We start from the raw sequence: 21,476 nt of genomic DNA on the forward strand, positions 1-21,476 counted from the left end.
GAAAGAGGATAGTAGACGTCACATAGTATATGTGTACCAAATTTCAAGTCAATAGGTGAAACGGTTTGCGAGCTACAGGTGATTTAAAATACTGGACAGACAAATGAACAGCCATGGTAGCGTATTATAGAAGAAGATATAATATTAAAATGTACCAAGCATTTATATGAGAATAATGTATTTTTTTTCTTTTTAACAATATTTCATCTTGATTTTCATTCTACTTTCCAGGTTTTCTAATTGTTTAATTAATCCATTATTTACTAATTATTGGGTCTGACGCTAAAGTAGTTGCAACCTTTGATTATTCAGTGTTGTCTGCCTGGGTGTCTGCTGTGCTCATTTTTAATTGTCATTCATAAGATACCAAGAAGGGGAAAACTGCACAGAGAAATGGCAAAATGTAATTAAGTCAATAATAGAGAGTTAAGCATTTAAATCAAAAGCAAAAGCAGAAATATTCCTAAATGTCTTATAAATGTAAAAATCATACTGCTGTGCTTTTCTGAATGTAGAATAAGAGAAAAAAATACCAGCTAATTAAACGAGATCAGTGTTATCAGGTGTTGTCACTGATGAATCTGGTTGGAACAAAAACCTGCAGCCACAGTGTGTCCCCAGGACCAAGATTGAGAATCCCTGCATTAAGCCATTGCTTACAAAATGCTATTGGTCTTTGATGCCCCTAACCAACATGTCCTGTTGCTTGCCTTAAGTTATTGCAAGCCGTATGTGTAAACTGAAACAAATGTTTTACTCTGGTGGACTAACTGATTATCCAAGCTAACATCCCGAGCTCATAGTAATACTAATGCTACCATTGCTAGTACTACTATTACACCTATTATCCACAGCCAACCCATTATATGTTCGTGTAGTAAATTGTTATCTGCTGTATTGCTGCCAAAACCTTTTTCCTTTTGGATAGCATTTGAACGTAACTTGATTTCTTTTATTCTGTAGATGAAGATGTCTTGCATGAAGAAGAGCTGGACAAAGAATTACTCTGGAATTTGCAGCTGCTGTCTGAAGTAATATCCCCAGTTTTTTTCTTTTAATTTCCAAGTTAATTTAACACATTTTAAGAGTAAAATCAACTTGATGTTTTAAATGTATTTACTAGTGGAATACATTTGATTTTAAAATGATTTGCTTTGTTACATTATTAAATGATTATCTTTTTATTCTAGAATATAAAACAGACTTAACAAGTTAGTTGGGTGCTATAGGTGAAAATAGTTATATGCTTAGTATTAATTACTAATTTTGATATTGTTACTTTTAGATCACACGTGTAGATGGTGACAAACTGCTACAATACCGTGGTCAGCTTGTACAGATACTGCAACAAACTCTCTACTTGAAATGCAAGCAGGGTTATACGCTGTCCTGCAACTTGCTCCACCACCTTCTTCGCTCTACTGCTCTTATTTATCCAACTGAATACTGTAGCATCTCAGAGGGTTTTGATAGGCCTCTTTCTGAGTACTTTCCAATTAAGGTGAGTGCCTATCCTCATTTTAGGCTGTAGCCACATAAATCAAGGTCAAGATAAAATATATTCCTTAATTTACCAGCTTTTCCTTCTCAACCACCAGAGAATTGAGAGACCTTCCTCTTCTTCTGATAAATAGCAGTTTATTTCCATATGCAATACATTTCTCTCCAAGATGATCAGTTTATCTTATATGGATTTCAACTGGACAATAGTGTAGATAAACTTCCTTTGCTGTGAATTATGTTTTTGTTGCTGCTCTACAAATCATTTAACCGTTTGTGTGGAGCCTTAACATGACTATACTTGATGTTTATTCCTAGTTTATAAATGATGCATTTTATTTATATTTGTTGTGTATAGGATTGGGGTAAACCTGGAGACCTCTGGAACTTGAATATTCATTGGCATGTGCCAACAAAAGAGGAAATATCATTCATTTTTTATGTGCTTGATACTTTCCTCCAGCCAGAGCTGGTCAAGCTACAACGTCATGCAGATGGAGAGTTTGAAATGTCAAGGTTTGTGTCTTTAAACTATTGTTGTAAAGATGAGTATGATCTTTCCACCTAACAGTTTTGTTCTAACTAATAACTAATTTAACCTGTAATTGTCTTAAACTTGTTTCTTAAATGAAAGCAGATTCAATATTACCAATGCTTCCTTTTTGAAGAATGATTTCCTGTTCTGTTCTTGACTGCATTCCCTCCCAATCCTGCACTCTGATCTCTTGTGTCTTGTTGCATTGTTCCGCTCATATATTTACTGTGTTCACTTTGAAAAATGATTCAAAAAGCAGTTACAAATTCTCCAAAATAGCAACAAAGACTGAACAGATTTAATGCCTTTGACATGTATCAGTCTCTGTACCATTTAGTACAGTAATGTAACAGATCTCTATATCATATTAACTGTGTTCAGCTCATTTCAGTCTATTCTTATTAATTGCATTTTACAAGCCCATCCCATGCAGTATAGTAAAAACACAAAGTGTCATACAGCAAAACAACCGATAACAATTACAAATACTAAAATGTATCTTTGAGTTAAAAATTTTAATTCAAAGTTCCAAGTGTACTAGGCAAGCCGTAAGGCTCCTTTTTCATGCATTTTATAGTACATATAACTGTACAAGCAAACTGATGATTACCATGGAATACAACAAAGGTTTAACAATTGGTCTGAAATTATCATTAACATATACACTCCAGGGAAAGAAATTGGAATTAGTTAGTTTAATGTTTAAGATATAAGGTTTCTTTATTTAGTCATGTTTACACAAGAAAACATGAAATTTGCCTTCTCAGTCGCATCTAATAACAGACAGAATGAAATAAAACAAATAAGTAGAACAAGACAGATTAAGGTAAGGCAGTTAGATAATGCATATTTACACCAAAAAAAAAAAGGTTTCAGGATATATATCAAAACCTTAATCATTATCTCTGATATTTCTTATTGAAAAGTCATATGGCACAAGGAAGAAAGGAATTTCTGGAGCGATTTGTGTGGGTTTTCAAAGCGGCTATCCTTCCTGATTTACTGAAGTTTAGTTCTACATGTAATGGATGTTTGTCATCAGTTGAGATGATTTCCAGTTTCTTTAACATTGCCCTCTGACACACATCTACATCATCCCCAATAACTTTAGCTGCATACTTTGTAATCTGCTGGAGCTTTTTTGAGTTTTGGTTTGTCAGACTATTAAACCAGGCAATGAAACTGAAAGTGATCACAGACTGGATTAGACTGCGATAAACGGACAACATGATGTCCTTGTCTACTTTGAATAGTTTGAGTTTATGGAGGACAAATAAGCGCTGGTTGCATTTAGAGAATTTTTTTTTGTATTAGTACAGTAATCCCTCCTCCATCGCGGGGGTTGCGTTCCAGAGCCACCCGCGAAATAGGAAAATCCGCGAAGTAGAAACCATATGTTTATATGGTTATTTTTAGAATGTCATGCTTGGGTCACAGATTTGCGCAGAAACACAGGAGGTTGTAGAGAGACAGGAACGTTATTCAAACACTGCAAACAAACATTTGTCTCTTTTTCAAAAGTTTAAACTGTGCTCCATGACAAGACAGAGATGACAGTTCTGTCTCACAATTAAAAGAATGCAAACATATCTTCCCTCTTCAAAGGAGTGCGTGTCAGGAGCAGAGCATGTCAGAAACAGACAAAATCAATAGGGCTGTTTGGCTTTTAAGTATGCGAAGCACCGCCGGTACAAAGCTGTTGAAGGTGGCAGCTCACACCCCCTCCGTCAGGAGCAGGGAGAGAGAGAGAAAAACAAAGTCAAAAATCAATACGTGCCCTTTGAGCTTTTAAGTATGCAAAGCACCGTGCAGCATGTCACTTCACGAAGCAGCTGCACACAGAAAGTAGCAACGTGAAGATAATCTTTCAGCATTTTTAGACGAGCGTCCGTATCATCTAGGTGTGCGAACAGCCCCCCTGCTCACACCCCCTACGTCAGGATCACAGAAAGTCAGCGCAAGAGAGAGAAAGAAAAGTAAGTTGGGTAGCTTCTCAGCCATCTGCCAATAGCGTCCCTTGTATGAAATCAACTGGGCAAACCAACTGAGGAAGCATGTACCAGAAATTACCAGAAATCCGTGAACCAGCAAAAAATCCGCGATGTATATTTAAATATGCTTACATATAAAATCCGCGATAGAGTGAAGCCGCGAAAGGCGAAGTGCGATATAGCGAGGGATCACTGTATTCCAGTTAAGATTGTTATCTAGGTTAGTTCCTAAGTATATTCAGTCACTATTTCTGCCACCTCCCCCAGAACTACAATGGGTGAACATACAGATTTCTGTGTCTTAAAGTCAAATATCATTTCTTTGGTCTTTTTTACATTCAGAGTGAGAGAGTTTTTATTGCACCAGTTTACCATAAGGTCCACTTGATTTAGATAGTGGCTTTCATCCTCCCCAGATACGCATCCTATGAGCATGGTGTCATCTGCATACTTGATAATGGAGCAGTGGTCATTGTTCTGTCTCAGGTCACTTATGTACAGAGTAAACAGTAATGGTGATAAGACACACACCTGTGGACTTCCTGTGTTTGAATGAATGACTATTGAAAAAGTGTCCTGTACTTTAACTGTCTGTTAACGATTTAAAAGAAAGTCCTGAATCCATAGTGTAATAAATGGGTTTACATTCATACTGTTCAATTTCCCAATCAGTGTATGAGGCTGTGTGGTATTTAACGCTGAAGAAAAATCCAAAAATAGTGCTCTGACATATGAATCGGGCTGATCAAGAAAGGTGTGGATTTGATTGATAGATAGATACTTTATTAATCCCAAGGGGAAATTCCCATACTCCAGCAGCAGCATACTGATACAAAAAACAATATTAAATTAAAGAGTAATAAAAATGCAGGTAAAAAACAGAGTTTGGGGGAGGAAAGATCTCCTCAGTCTGTCAGTGGAGCAGGACAGTGACAGCAGTCTGTCGCTGAAGCTGCTCCTCTGTCTGGAGATGACACTGTTTAGTGGATGCAGTGGATTCTCCATAATTGATAGGAGCCTGCTTAGTGCCCGTCGCTCTACCACGGATTTCAAACTGTCCAGCTCCATGCCTACAATAGAGCCTGCCTTCCTCACCAGTTTGTCCAGGCGTGAGGCGTCCTTCTTCTTAATGCTGCCTCCCCAGTACACCACTGAGTAGAAGAGGGTGCTCGCTTAATTTGATGTAAGATAACAAGCAGAGCATCTTCCACACTCCTGCTTGCATAGTAAGCAAATTGATTGTTGTCTTGAAAAGACTTTGTCTCTGTCATTAAAATGTTTTTCACCAAATGTTCAAAGCATTTCACTGGAATAGAAGTAAGTGCCACTGGTCTATAGTCATTTAAACAGCTTGGCCTAGAAACCTTGGATACAGGGGTAATGATTGATTGTTTCCACAGATTAGGTACAATACCACAGGTCACAGACCAGTTAAAAAGCAAATGAAAAACTGGAGAGAGCTACTTTAAGCAAGACTTTAAGAGCCGACCTGATATGCCGTCTGGTCCCACTGCTCTGTTTGTTTTAACCTGCCGCAAGTCTTTCTCCACTTCACTTAACCTGAACCCCATCACAGCAGAATTTCTGATGTTTTTATAAAGCATCTCCTTTATTTCTGTATTTTGGGTGCTGAAATCACTTGTTTCGAATGTGGCAAAAAAGTTATTCAGTTCATCTGCTAAAAGCTTGTGGTCTTTGTCAGCTAGAAAATTCACACTCTTTTTAGAGCCCAGTCCTGTAATTGTTTTTAGTCCCTTCCAGACCTGCTTTGGATTGTTGTCATTAAACCACCTCTTAATTTTTTCTCCATACATCTTTTTATTTTGTTTAATTAACCTGTTAATCCTTTGCTGTAAAATTCATTTATCTTCTATCTTATTTTCTTGATGTGCATGTTGCTTTTCCAATAGTAATGCTTTAACCTCTTTATAGTGATCCATGGCTTACTGTTTGGGTATACCTTGACAGTTTTTTCCTTAATGATCATAGACTCACAGAATTTCAGATATTCACTAACAGTGTAAGTGGCCTCATTCGGTGACTTTGAGGATATCAGCACATCCCAATTTGTACAGGAGAAGCATTCCTGCAGTTCCTCTACACTGTCCTTGCACCAGTTTTGTGTTTTTCGTATGGCTGGTTTTTCTTGTTTGAGTTTCTGTTTGTACTTCAGAAGTAGATGAATAACAACGTGGTCAGACGCACCCAGGGCTGCTCTGTGATGCGATATGTAGGCACCAGGGATGTTTCCATAGCATTTGTCCAGAGTTTTGTCCCCTCTAGTATTAATAATCACATACTGATAGTAATTTGGTAATACTCACTCCAAATTGCATAAATTTAAATCACCCATCACAAGTTTGAAAGAACCAGGTGATTTGGTTTCTGGTTTATGAACAGTTTCAAGAATTGTTTCAGCTGCAGCTCCCACATCAGCATGCGGCGGTATATAAACGACTATCACAAATAATTGATTAAACTCCCGTGGTAGATAGTATGGGCGAAGTCGACAGTGAGTAGTTCAATATTCGGCGTGCAGATGTGCTCTTTTACAGTGGTATTCCTGCACCACCTTTTGTTAATGTAAAGACAGACCCCACCACCCATCTGCTTACCAGAAGCTGCATTTCTGGACCTCTCCCAGTCCCAGTCCAACATCAGAAGCGGTAGAAAATATTGCCAATGTCGAATGAATCGTAATGGATAATCAAAGACTGTCACTGCATGAGAAGCAGATACGATTGGAATTAGTTGTAGGTCAGTTTTCATCCATTCTTTATGAGCAGTTGAAATGTGAGCCAGGTTTACGTGTGTTGTATCTTCAAAGTGTGGACTCCTGAAATGAAGCATCACAGCTGGTAGTGTTCAAAGGAGAATCTTAAGCTTATTACACATTAGACTGGGCTTAAAAAAATGTTTCATAACTGGGTTTGAAACTAAATGGCCAGTAAAATGTATTATTCCAAACAGCAGTCAAAGCAATTTAAGGTTGCTGATTCTCCAACATGCCTCCACTCACATTATGTGGCTTGGAAAGGCTACTCTTCAGTTAGGTGCATTTGAAAAGATGCCACGCCCATCCTAATCTTTGGACCATAGGCTGTAACTACCATTTGAAGGTCTACATCTATCGGTCATGCCATGCCAGTAATGATGAAGACATCAAGTCAGCTACTGTTACTGATAAAAAAAGATAACTTTTTGATCACCCTAGTGCACTTCATTCTGTTTGATGTTCTATCTTCCTTGGTCATGCCATTAACTTTATCATGACTATAAATATGCTGATGTGCACTTTCTTCTTAGATGTAAATTACAATTAAAACTTGGTTAATTTTCATGGCAGAATTAACATATATTAATACAATGCAATTATGCTTTTTCAGGGATGACAGACTTCAAAGCCTCACGATTATCCAGCACTGCCTTATGGGCTCTGGAAGCCTTCTCCCTTCTTTAAATGGTGAAAAAATCACTGACCTGTAAGTAGGAAAGTAACATCTTTGCTAAGTTCCCCTAAACTCTTTATAATAATACTTAATTGCTAAAATATTTTAATTTGTTCTCTGACATTTTAATTGGTAGTATAAAACTTAAAACAAAAGTGTCCAGATAGGACTCACTTCCATGGAATTCTTAAAATGACAGTGGGATGTTCCCATATATGTTTGTGTAAAATGTGTGTTAATGTAATAATTTCTTAGTCTCTCATATGACTGTACTGAAATACATGAAGTACACATCTTTAACATCAGAACAAAATGACATTGATAAACAGCATAATCACTTGTAACCCTGATCAAGTATTGCCCAGCAATAACTGATTTTTCCAGTTATACAGCAGGTTTTTTGGTTTGTTTGTTTTTTTCCCTCTTTCGGTTTAATGAACGTGTTGTTAACTGCTGGTAACATGATGACAAATGTAGAGTGTAGACCTAAATCTTTTATATTTTTTATTGTCATGCTGTTTTTTTTTGTCTAAATGTTTGTTTTTTAAGAGTACCAAGCTTGGTGAGTTTGGAAGAGACCAGCCTTTACATGGGAATTGACTTTGGTGAGTACAAGTTAATTGTATTATTTATTACATGATTTGGTAAAATGCATTTTAAGAATAAGAGATCTCACTTAGGTTTCTATATAATCTATGTAGTCTCAATCTGAGGTAGACACAGTTAAAGTTCACATTTTCAGACTGTTTTAATCAGCCCAAGTATTCCCTACACTAGAACTTTATCTTTTTTGAAATGTTCTTAGTATTGCATGGAAATCTTTCTGAAGTGTGCAGGATCCTGCATTTGTGTAGTTATCTTAAATATAGCTTACTTGCAGATAACATATGAATTACCACTAAATAGGAATAAATAAAAAGTGAAACAAAGGAATTGAATATTGGATGGTTAGTGTAGTCTCAGCATTAAACTTAAAACACTTCATTGTTGTGTAAAATCACATGGCAGAAGGTGTACAATGACTTGTAAGCATAGTTTTTTTTTATTTCAGACTATTCTTATTACATATACTTGCACCTATAAAAACAGCACACTATATAAAATTACAAATATGATTTGAAAAAAGTAATCATAAACACTAAGCATGGTGTTATAAAATAAATAGAGATAAAGCTGCATTATATACAAAGATATGCATACATACAATACAGATTGGTTTTATGACCAAATTCTAATTCTTCCTAGTAAATATGAAAAGGATTGTATGGGCAAACCATAAAAGTTTCATTTTTAAAAAGACACCTGCATATAGGTCCATTATGTGTGACAATGCATCCATGCTGAGGTAGACAAAGTGCAATCACAGATACTGAAAACAGAAAAAAACTCAAGCAGCAATACCAATAATGTAATCTGATTACATCTCGCCTGAAGAAGGTGCCTGAATTGCCTCAAAAGCTTGCATATTGTAATCTTTTTAGTTAGCCAATAAAAGGTGTCATTTTGTTGACTTTTCACTGCATTCATAATGGCTAACATGGTACAACACCCTAGTAATACATGCTTTAATGAATTATAGTACAATAAGAAAATATTTAAAATTTGTGAGATTACAATTTTATTTCTTCAAGTTCTAAATAAAGAAGTTAAACAGTTAAATGTCTTTCACCCCTCTTTTTAAGATTTGTCAAGAGAGAACTACAGGCAAGCTATTTCGAGAGTCTTGAGGAGCCTCCTGCGTAAGTACTTGGCACTTTCACCTTCGATCCCTTATGATAAAAATGGGTGTTAGTTGTAGTTCTCTGCTGTTTATTTAAATGCTGGCTTTTGGAACACTGTGGTGTATATAAAGTCTTGCTTGGCAAGAACAAAAGCATTAATGTACAAAAGAGATGCAGTTTATATATAGATACATTTTTGGGTTTTTAATCTTTGTCACTTGAAACAGTACTGACTTACGGTGTAGTGATCTGTCTAGTTGTAAATGTGAATAACATACTTTATTTCCAATTAATCATTTTGTCTAACAGTTAATTTATCTTTGTAGGTAAAACTGGTATAGTGCATTCAAAAAATACTCAGTCCCTTCATGTTTTTTACATTTTCCTATCTTGCAGCCTTATGCTAAAATCATTGACATTTGTTTTTTCCCTTATTAAACAACACTCAATATCCCAGAATGACAATGCAAAAACAGGATGTTAAATTTTTAGTTTTTTAAATAAAAAGCGAAAATATCCCTTTGGCACAAGTATTCAGACCTTTTACTCAGTTGAGGCACCTTTGGCAGCAATCACAGCATGGAGTCTTCTTGGATATTATGCGAAAGGCTTTGCACACCGGTATTTGGTGATATTCTGCCATTTTATTCTGTAGATTGTCTCAGGCTCTCTCAGACTGGATGGAGTGTCCATAATTGGACAGCTATTTTCAGGTCTCATCAGAGAAGTTCGATTAGATTCAAGTCTAGCCTCTGACTGGGCCACTCAAGAACATTGACAGAGTTGTCTCAAAGCCACTCCCATGTTGTTTGTGCTTAGGATCATTGTCCTGTTGGAGGTGAACTTTTGACTCGGCATGAGGTCCAATAATGCTCTGGAGCAGGTTTGCCCAGTTTAGTTTTCCATCAACTGTGACTAGTATCCCAGTTCCCAATAACAGAATATGATGCTGCCACAACCAGGCTTCACTGTTAGATGACATCATGCAGATGTCGAGTGGTGCCTGGTTTCTTCCAGACATAACGCTTATAGTTAAGGCCAGACAGTTTAATCTTGGTTTCATGAGACTGGAGAATCTTGTTTCTCACAATCCACAAGTCCTTTCAGTGTTAAGCAGGCTCTTGTGTTTCTGCTACTGAACAGAGTCATCCATGTACCCAGTCTGCCATTAATCCCAGATTGATGGAGTCTTGTAGTGAAGGTTGTTCTTCTGGAGGTTTCTCCTGTCTCCCTGGAGCTTGTCTGGAACACACCCATGACCATTGAGTTCCTGGTCACCTCTCTTTCCAAGGTCCTTCTCCCCTAATTGCCCACTTTAACTTGGCAGCCAGGTCTTAGAGTCATGGCTGTTCCAGACGTTTTCCATTTGAAAATTATGGAGGCCACTGTGCTCTTGGGAACCTTCATTGTTGCAGTATTTTTTTCTAACCTTTCCCAAATATGTGTTTTGACACAATCCTGTCTCTAAGCTCTACGGGCAATTACTTTGTCCTCATGGCTTGGTTTTTGCTCTGATGCATATTGTCAACTATGGGACCTTCTATAGACAAGTATTGAATCTTTTCTTATTATATTCAGTCAGTTGATTGAGAAAAATGTTTTCAATTGACAAAAATGTTTAGAAACATCTCAACAATGATAAACAGAATGGGATGCACCTGAGCCAAATTTTATCTGTCATAGCAAAGGGTCTTGTGACAGGGTGATTTTTCAGGGTTTTTTTTTTCTTCCATAGTAGTGTTTTTGGTTTGACATTCTGAGTATTATTAGTTAGTTTAGTAGTTAAAAATTTTATGGAATTAAAGATTTCTTTTTATTGTTTTAGATCACATACTGGAAAACTCTGAGGATGACACAAAGTCATTATTTCTGATAATTAAGGTTGGTTAAACAGTTTTTTTTCTCCAAAAGAAAGATTAAGATTACTTACTATTATTCACATGTACTGTTTCACTAATATCTATGCTATCTTTCTTCATTCAGATAATTGGAGATTTGCTACATTTTAGAGGATCTCATAAGCATGAATTTGACTCTCGTTGGAAAAGTTTTAATCTTGTCAAGAAGTCCATGGAGAACAGGGTTGGTTAACTTTAGTTGAACCTTTTAGGCTAAAAGAAAATGATGTTTGTTGTGCTATCTATCTATCTATGAATATATCAAATTATTTATTTAATACCTTATTAATAAAAACAATCCTATACAACTACAAAAAGATAAAATAATTTGATGAGAGGTTGATTAATTTTAAATTAATGAGCATTTTTTAATTAATTAATCATGAAAGCTTGCTAATATAATTGTCATCTTGCAGCTGCATGGAAGAAAAAAGCACATCCGAGCACTGCTGATTGACAGAGTCATGCTTCAGCATGAGGTAAGCCGTAATTTATAATTATTTTTACCATGTTTCTTAAAGTAATTTCAGTAAACAAACTGAAATGAAATTAAATATCACTCTTATTTTTTATGGCTACTGCACACAAGGACACTTGGCCTCTGTCCAGCCGGACTTGCATGTCTTGTTACAGCCAAACTGTTAATCTTTCTTTGAAGTACTATGTTACTCTACAGTTTGAATTTTATAATCCAGTATATGTGCATTGTTGTCAGGATCACAGAAAGTCAGCGCAAGAGATTTTTTGTGGTGTAACAAATTTATGCTGAAAATATCTGTTATGTTTGTGGAATGTTAACCTATATCTTACTGTGTTTAATAGAAAATAAATGTTTTAATTTCCAAATGAAAAGTTGTTTCTCTAGTGGAGTAAAAATGTTACAGGGTTCAAATTTAAATACAATACATGCTTTAGAATGCAGAGTATATTAAAATTACCAAGAGGTAAATCTTGTTTGTTTATGTCCATTGCTATATGAAGTTGATAAAACTTATCAGTATGAATCTCTGTTTTTTCATATTTTTTTTTAATATCATGAACATTCAGATGTGTGAATTAAAACACAAATGAATAAGAACGTGAATGCATTGACTAAGCAGAATAAAGGATCCAACTGCTCAGATGTTCATTCGTAACCCAACTAAAGAAGTAGAAGCTTTAACAATGAAGCTAGAAAGAGACAATTCTTAATTTAGTTTCAAAAATATATGCATTACAATACAATATTTGTAACCAACCAATCAGACACACAATACTATTAAGAATCCTATTACAATATACAACTGTATAAAACATAGTCTAATCCAAAATTCAGCGCAGTCAACATTATAGGGTGATTTAAATTAAATTGTATCATAGTCAGCACTTTAAACCACAACCACAAAAACTATTTATGGATGACAAACCCATTATGAAATATTTCCAAGTTTAAATAAAAATGTAATCTTTGCTAAATAAACCATTTTAGTTATTTCTATGTACCAGGAAAAAACACAGTAGTCAAAGCATAACTCGTATCATCAGAAGTGATTTGGATAAAAATTGTCTAAAACAAAGAAGCTAAACTCACCACACAAAAGCATCTTTTTCCCTTCCAGCATCCAAAAACAGATTATACGTAAATTACATTATGAACATTAAAGGTAAATAAAATTCTCAAGTAGGTGTTGCAGTAAAATCTTGTTTTAAAAATAAGAAAAACATTCAAACTACTTTTGTTAGCCATAGTGAAATCCGTATAATAATAAATCATAGATCATTAAACTATCCTCTTTAACAAAATCTATTTTTTTTTAATTTCATAGAGTTATATTTGTTTTAAAAATAACCAGGGGTTATCATTTAAAGTCAAGTTAGTGAATATTTTGGGTATTAAATTTGTAAATTGATTGTGTAGAGCTCAGCTAATTAGTGTGTATCTGTACTCGATTACCTTTGGTATTTGAAATAGGGATCTTGGGCCATCACTGTAAGCTTTCATGGTATTAAGAACAAATAAAACTTAAGTGCCATAATATAAAACACGATAACATGATACATTGGTTTTAATAAATGATTCTGGGTTATCTCCATTTGAAGAAAGTAACCAAGATTAAATTATACATATGACTCTATATTTCTTGTTACTTTTTATGTGAAATTTTTCTTTTCTGTTTTGGATTTTTACAGTTAAGAAAACTAACGGTGGAAGGATGTGAATACAAGACTATTCACAGAGATCTTCTGAAGGATCTTCTGTGTTTGTCAACAAGTGCATACAGCCAGGTAAAGCAATTCATTTCACAGGCAAACTAACTCCTAATATTAAGGCTATATTTAATTATGTACTAGCTGTAATTTTTGTATTTTTACTAAATAAGTAATCATTGTTCTGCACCTTATTTTACATATATTCAGATTTAATTTAAATTTTTGCAAATCAGACAGGTATGAATTTCTAGCTTTTAATTTGAAAAAAAGAACAATTTCAGAAAGCTAATTTTCCATTTGCTGAAATATAGTATCCAGTAAAGTGCAATTCATTTTGTTTAAAGAAAAATTCTGAGTGTAGAAACAGAAAATAAATAGCACAAAAATCTATTTTTGTTATTTTCACAATTATTTTCAAAATATTTTCAAAAATGCGTTGTGGTATTACATAGTTTTTCTGTACATTATTTATGCACTACAGACAGTACCAATACACAATACGCCAAACACTAAATACCATCTCAAAAATTCACTATCAAAACTAGTCAGCATTTTTATAATGGATATGCTATGCACAATAGCAGGTATAAAATGAAGCAATGTCTTTTATAACTTTCTTATTGATCATGGCATCAGCAAGTTGTTGCATGTTGGTTGAACATACAGGTAAGATGTTTAGTACTACTACAGTAATCCCTCCTCCATCGCGGGGGTTGCGTTCCAGAACCCCCCGCGAAAGGTGAAAATCCGCGAAGTAGAAACCATATGTTCATATGGTCCTTTTTATATATTTTAAGCCCTTATAAACTCTCCCACACTTTTATAAACATTTCCCGCACAATTATACAGCATAAACCCTTTGTATTCTCTTAGATATTAGGTAAGATTCGTTGAAATTATGTATGTAAACACAGTTTATATACAGTAAAACCTAAATATTATTTTAAAGATATCGAGCGTCTCCGATATCACATTTGTTACAGCCATTACGACAGACAAGCCACCAGCAATAAATACGTACAATGCAAGAAAAATTGTATACAGTAAAATGTGTGTACAGTGACACTAAACTATGTACATGTAATAAGTACTGTACGTAGATAATTAATTATGGTTACTCACCAACAATGACACGACGACTTGTCTGATAACGATGAGTTTAATTTTATTGCACAACAAAGGAGAGCGTTACAGCTCTTCTAAAGGAGCCTCTTCAGGCGGCTGTGTAGCACCGCCGTCATTCTTCTTCCATCAGTCTTCAATCCAAATCCCTAAAGCAGATTCCATCCAGACTACTGCCTTATCACGTCCACTTGCAACTCATTTTGCGCCCTGGTTAAAGGACACTGCGGCCGTAGATCTTATATGCTTTTCCTCCTTTTTAAATAAAAAGAATCGTGGACTCATTGATGCCGTAATGGTGTCCTGCAGCGGTGTAGCTGTTCCCTTCCTTCAACATATCCAAAACTTTTACCTTTTCTGCAATCATTTGCATCTTCTGTTGGCGCTTGGACACGGCCCCTGAAGCAGTAGCAGGAGCACGTTAATGCTGAATGAGTGAGATGAGACTTCCTGGTTAATGCAGCACTCCGTCGCTGAGCCAGTCAGCACACAGGAACTTTAACTGTGTGCTCTGATTAGGTAGCTTCTCAGTCATCCGCCAATAGCGTCCCTTGTATGAAATCAACTGGGCAGACCAACTGAGGAAGCATGTACCAGAAGTAAAAAGACCCATTGTCCACAGAAACCCGCAAAGCAGCGAAAAATCCGCGTTATATATTTAGATATGCTTACATATAAAAGCCGCGATAGAGTGAAGCCGCGAAAGTCGAAGCGCGATATAGCGAGGGATTACTGCTACTACTACCACTACCACTACTTCCACCACAACCACCACCATTTTCCTGGCTATTAATACTAATTTTAAAGTAAAATGCTTAGACTGTGGCAGAAAAATATTTTGTCAGATTTAATTTAAATTTTTGCAAATCAGACAGGTATGAATATCTAGCTTTTAATTTGAAAAAAAAGAACAATTTCAGAAAGCTAATTTTCCATTTTCTGAAATATAGTATCCAGTAAAGTGCAGTTCATTTTGTTTAAAGAAAAATTCTGAGTGTAGAAACAGAAAATAAATAGCACAAAAATCTATTTGTATTATTTTCAAAATATTTCCATTTTAATAAATTCATTTAACATTTTTGTTTACATAAATTAGTTAAATTAGTAATTTTAAATTGCTTTCCCAGCTCCTTGATAAAAAAAAAAAGTTTTTGTTGATGCTTCGTGGTATTACATAGTTTTTATTTATGCACTACAGACAGTACCAATACACAATAAGCCAAACACTAAATACCATCTCAAAAATTCACTATTAAAACTAGTCAGCATTTTTATAATGCATATGCTATGCACAATAGCAGGTATAAAATGAAGCAATGTCTTTTATAACTTTCTTGTTGATCATGGCATCAGCAAGTGGTTGCATGTTGGTTGGACATGCAGGTAAGATGTTTAGTACTACTACTACTACTACCACTACCACTACTTCCACCACCACCACCACCATTTTCTTGGCTATTAATACTAATTTTAAAGTAAAATGCTTAGACTGTGGCAGAAAAATACTTTGTGTTTTGGATTATAAGAAATAAAAGATTGTGTGAAAAAGTAAAAGTTTATAGGTTTAAAGAGTCATTATTGCCAGGTGTACGTACAGTACCTTCCAACATCTTTTATTCACATCTGTTGTTAACATGTTGAATAGAATACAATTAAAATGGTATCCCCATAAGAATAAGTTTTATAGTGCTCCCTTTTTTTCCTCTGTTGTGTCTTTCTGTGTGATTAAACAGTAATACATCATTACGTAATCAAATTTTGTGTTCATTGGCAGCTTGTCAAGGTTAGGGAAAACTAGATCTTTTTTATGATGGTTGGTATAAATCTCTATAATTTGTTCTTCTCACAAAACATTTCTTTTTATCCTAAATCTCCTTAGAATTTCCAAATAAACCTGTAATCTCATCACTTGTTACCTCTCATTCGGGTCAAATATTCAGCCTCTGTTAGTAATGTTTTATTCCTTTTTATACTTTAAGTATTTAATGTCCCTTTGGTTTTAACACCTACCTCTTGTTACTTAGAGGTTCAGGTTTTCAATGTTTTTCTTTTTGTGATAGGTTCGAAGCAAAGCCCAGCAAGTTTTCTTCACAGCCCTTGGTACTTACAATTTTTGCTGCAGGGATGTAATTCCACAAGTGCTAGAATTTCTGAAACCAGGAAGGCAGGATATAACCCAACAACAGTTCAAGGTATGCTCATAACATTTAACTTCTGAGATTAATTGATTTAGTACTGTGATATGTATTTGCTCACCAACAGTGAGTATTTCAATTTTTGGTTTAATGCTTCAGTTTCACTGTTAAATGTTTTTTTATTTTTTTAGGGTGCTTTGTACTGTCTTCTGGGAAATCATAATGGAGTCTGCCTTGCTAATCTTCACGATTGGGATTGCATAGTACAGACTTGGCCTGCTATTGTCTCATCTGGTCTTAGTAAAGCCATGTCTTTGGAAAAGCCATCAATTGTCCGTTTGTTTGATGATCTGGCAGACAAAATTCATCGACAGTATGAAACCATTGGACTAGATTTCAATGTAAGACATGGAATACTTTTTAAGCTAGTACATAAATATTATGGAAACTGAAAATCTCTTTAAACAGCAGAATTAGTAATGAATTATCAATATATACATTCTAAAAATGTAGACTTAATGTTTTTTCTTGCTTGTCTGCATCCTGTGATCTACTTATCGATATCCATACTGATACATAGTTTTGGTTTGTTTTATCTTCATGTTAAGGTGCCTGAAAGAGCCATTGTAATAGCTGCTCAGATCATTAAATCAAAAAGTCCTCATTTGGATCTTCTGCCTCCCAGTGTGGATGAAGTTGAGAATGGAAATCAACAGTATCGCTTAAAAAACAAAGAAGCTGAACAGTTAGTATGCAACACAAAGCATTTTTATTATTTTCAAATTCACTGATTTTGGTTGCTTTTAACATATGATATTTTCCTCATAGGAAGTATGAAAAGTTAATTAATTATCTGCTGGACTGCCTCAATCAGAGAAATCTGTAAGTTCTCAAACATTTTATTTATTTTTGTGTGAGTTAACATATTGTGTTTTCATTATTATTAGAAACCATTTACAGTAATTTTTTCATTATTGGCATGTCAATAGACCTATAACAGTCTTGACGTTGGTTTTCAAAACCTTGCATGTACATTAATGGGCTAATTTTATTATCAACCATTATTTTCTGAAAGAGCCTTTCAGAAATTAAATCAAATTTCTGCAATGCAGTGATTTTTTTTTCTATTACAAGTTCTTCTAAATAGTTTTCTTCTGTGGATGAGATACCTGTACATATACTATAATTCAAGGTGAAGTTTTCTACACAATTGTAAATGTTTAGAAGTTCCTTCATTAGTTCTGTGTGTGTGTATATATATATATATATATATATATATATATATATATATATATACAGTGCATCCGGAAAGTATTCACAGCACATCACTTTTTCCACATTTTGTTATGTTACAGCCTTATTACAAAATGGATTAAATTCATTTTTTTCCTCAGAATTCTACACACAACACCCCATAATGACAACGTGAAAAAAGTTTACTTGAGGTTTTTGTAAATTTATTAAAAATAAAAAAACTGAGAAATCACATGTACAGTGGTGCAAAAAAATAATTAGTCAGCCACCAATTGTGCAAGTTCTCCCACTTAAAAAGATGAGAGAGGCCTGTAATTTTCATCATAGGTATACCTCAACTATGAAAGACAAAATGAGGAAAAAAAAATCCAGAAAATCACATTGTCTGATTTTTGAAGAATTTATTTGCAAGTTATGGTGGAAAAAAAGTATTTGGTCAATAACAAAAGTTCATCTCAATACTTTGTTATATACCCTTTGTTGGCAATGACAGAGGTCAAAAGTTTTCTGTAAGTCTTCACAAGGTTTTCACACACTGTTGCTGGTATTTTGGCCCATTCCTCCATGCAGATCTCCTCTAGAGCAGTGATGTTTTGGGGCTGTCGCTGGGCAACACGGACTTTCAACTCCCTCCAAAGATTTTCTATGGGGTTGAGATCTGGAGACTGGCTAGACCACTCCAGGACCTTGAAATGCTTCTTACGAAGCCACTCCTTCGTTACCCGGGCGGTGTGTTTGGGATCATTGTCATGCTGGAAGACCCAGCCACGTTTCATCTTCAATGCCCTTGCTGATGGAAGGAGGTTTTCACTCAAAATCTGACGATAAATGGCCCCATTCATTCTTTCCTTTACACGGACCAATCGTCCTTTTGCAGAAAAACAGCCCCAATGCATGATGTTTCCACCCCCATGCTTTACAGTAGGTATGGTGTTCTTTGGATGCAACTCAGCATTCTTTCTCCTCCAAACACGACGAGTAGAGTTTTTTTCATCTGACCATATGATGATATCTCAATCCTCTTCTGGATCATCCAAATGCTCTCTAGCAAACTTCAGACGGGCCTGCATATGTACTGGCTTAAGCAGGGGAACATGGCTGGCACTGCAGGATTTGAGTCCCTTGCGGCGTAGTGTGTTACTGATGGTAGCCTTTGTTACTTTGGTCCCAGCTCTCTGCAGGCCATTCACTAGGTCCCCCCGTGTGGTTCTGGGATTTTTGCTCACTGTTCTTGTGATAATTTTGACCCCACGGGGTGAGATCTTGCGTGGAGCCCCAGATCGAGGGAGAATATCAGTGGTCTTGTATGTCTTCCATTTTCTAATAATTGCTACCACAGTTGATTTCTTCACACCAAGCTGCTTACCTATTTCAGATTCAGTCTTCCCAGCCTGGTGCAGGTCTACAATTTTGTTTCTGGTGTCCTTTGACAGCTCTTTGGTCTTGGCCATAGTGGAGTTTGGAGTGTGACTGTTTGAGGTTGTGGATAGGTGTCTTTTATATTGATAACGAGTTCAAACAGGTGCCATTAATACAGGTAGTGAGTGGAGGACAGAGGAAGTTACAGGTTTGTGAGAGCCAGAAATCTTGCTTGTTTGTAGGTGACCAAATACTTATTTTCCACCATAATTTGCAAATAAATTCTTTAAAAATCAGACAGTGTGATTTTCTTTCTCATTTTGTCTCTCATAGTTGAGGTATACCTATGATGAAAATTACAGGCCTCTCTCATCTTTTTAAGTGGGAGAACTTGCACAATTGGTGGCTGACTAAATACTTTTTTGCCCCACTGTACATAAGTATTCACAGCCTTTGCTCAATACTTTGTCGATGCACCTTTGGCAGCAATTACAGCCTCAAGTCTTTTTCAATATGATGCCACAAGCTTGGCACACCTATCCTTGGCCAGTTTCACCCATTCCTCTTTGCAGCACCTCTCAAGCTCCATCAGGTTGGATGGGAAGCGTCGGTGCACAGCTATTTTAAGATCTCTCCAGAGATATTCAATCGGATTCAAGTCTGGGCTCTGGGTGGGCCACTCAAGGACATTCACAGAGTTGTCCTGAAGCCACTCTATACATTGCTGCAGTCATCTTTCCCTTTATCCTGACTAGTCTCCCAGTTTCTGCCGCTGAAAAACATCCCCACAGCATGATGCTGCCACCACCATGCTTCACTGTAGGGATGGTATTGGCCTGGTGATGAGCGGTGCCTGGTTTCCTCCAAACGTGACGCCTGGCATTCACACCAAAGAGTTCAATCTTTGTCTCATCAGACCAGAGAATTTCTTTCAGGTGCCTTTTGGCAAACTCCAGGCGGGCTGCCATGTGCCTTTTACTAAGGAGTGACTTCCGTCTGGCCATTCTACCATACAGGCCTGACTGGTGGATTGCTGCAGAGATGGTTGTCCTTCTGGAAGGTTCTCCTCTCTCCACAGAGGACCTCTGGAGCTCTGACAGAGTGACCATTGGGTTCTTCGTCACCTCCCTGACTAAGGCCCTTCTCCCCCGATCGCTCAGTTTAGATGGCCGGCCAGCTCTAGGATGAGTCCTGGTGGTTTTGAACTTCTTCCACTTATGGATGGTGGAGGCCACTGTGCTCATTGGGACCTTCAAAGCAGCAGAAATTTTTCTGTAACCTTCTCCAGATTTTTGCCTCGAGACAATCCTGTCTCTGAGGTCTACAGACAATTCCTTTGACTTCATGCTTGGTTTGTGCTCTGACATGAACTGTCAACTGTGGGACCTTATATAGACAGGTGTGTGCCTTTCCGAATCATGTCCAATCAACTGAATTTACCACAGGTGGACTCCAATTAAGCTGCAGAAACATCTCAAGGATGATCAGGGGAAACAGGATGCACCTGAGCTCAATTTTGAGCTTCATGGCAAAGACTGTGAATACTTACATACATGTGCTTTCTCAATTTTTTTATTTTGAATAAATAGGCAAAAATCTCAAGTAAACTTTTTTCACGTTGTCATTATGGGGTGTTGTGTGTCGAATTCTGAAGAAAAAAATGAATTTAATCCATTTTGGAATAAGGGTGTAACATAACAAAATGTGGAAAAAGTGATGCGCTGTGAATACTTTCCGGATGCACTGTATATATACAGTATATACATACAGTCATCCCTCACCTATTGTGGGGGTTACGTTCCAGAGCCCCCCACGATAGGTGAAAATCCGCGAAGTACCAACCTTATATTTATTTTATTATTTATATATATTTTAAGGCTTTATAAACCCTTCCCACACTCTTATAAACCTTACCGCCTTATTGCGTCCACTTACAACTCGTTTTGTGCCCTGGTTAAAGGACACTGCGGCCGTAGATCTTATATTCTTTTCCTCCTTTTTAAATAAAACACATCCAAGCCTTTTACCTTTTCGGCAATTGTTGGCATCTTCCGTTGGCGCTTGAGCACGGCCCCTGAAGCAGTAGCAGGAGCAGATCGTTTTGGAGCCATAACGAAGGGCTTGACTAGGCACAAAGATAAACACAAAAGTTAACTCTTTACACAGCGAAACACGTTGATGCTGAATGAATGAGACGAGACTTCCTGGTTAACGCAGCAGAATCGAATTCGGCGCATCGTCGCTGAGCCAATCAGCACATAGGAACTTAACTGCATGCTCTGATTGGGTAGCTTCTCAGCCATCCGCCAATAGCGTCCCTTG

General features: G+C 36.3%; 1 protein-coding gene across 3 annotated transcripts in view; it reads left to right on the forward strand.

Moving 5' to 3' along the window:
- psme4a (proteasome activator subunit 4a) overlaps positions 1-21,476 on the forward strand; it is a 167,890-nt gene that overhangs the window by 97,533 nt on the left and 48,881 nt on the right. For all 3 annotated transcript variants that reach the window (XR_007933556.1, XM_051919347.1, XM_028821016.2), the window contains 14 exons: positions 964-1,031; positions 1,286-1,501; positions 1,859-2,016; positions 7,413-7,508; positions 8,025-8,080; positions 9,158-9,214; positions 11,022-11,077; positions 11,180-11,278; positions 11,511-11,573; positions 13,264-13,359; positions 16,467-16,598; positions 16,733-16,942; positions 17,150-17,286; positions 17,370-17,423. Coding sequence is in view for 2 of the 3 variants with exons in the window: in XM_051919347.1 (XP_051775307.1) it covers positions 964-1,031; positions 1,286-1,501; positions 1,859-2,016; positions 7,413-7,508; positions 8,025-8,080; positions 9,158-9,214; positions 11,022-11,077; positions 11,180-11,278; positions 11,511-11,573; positions 13,264-13,359; positions 16,467-16,598; positions 16,733-16,942; positions 17,150-17,286; positions 17,370-17,423 (1,498 nt within the window). In the remaining variant the exon portion in view is untranslated. The remainder of the gene's footprint in view (positions 1-963; positions 1,032-1,285; positions 1,502-1,858; positions 2,017-7,412; positions 7,509-8,024; positions 8,081-9,157; positions 9,215-11,021; positions 11,078-11,179; positions 11,279-11,510; positions 11,574-13,263; positions 13,360-16,466; positions 16,599-16,732; positions 16,943-17,149; positions 17,287-17,369; positions 17,424-21,476) is intronic.

The sequence above is a fragment of the Erpetoichthys calabaricus genome, chromosome 15 (genome assembly GCF_900747795.2).
Source record: "Erpetoichthys calabaricus chromosome 15, fErpCal1.3, whole genome shotgun sequence".
Lineage (NCBI taxonomy): Eukaryota > Metazoa > Chordata > Cladistia > Polypteriformes > Polypteridae > Erpetoichthys > Erpetoichthys calabaricus.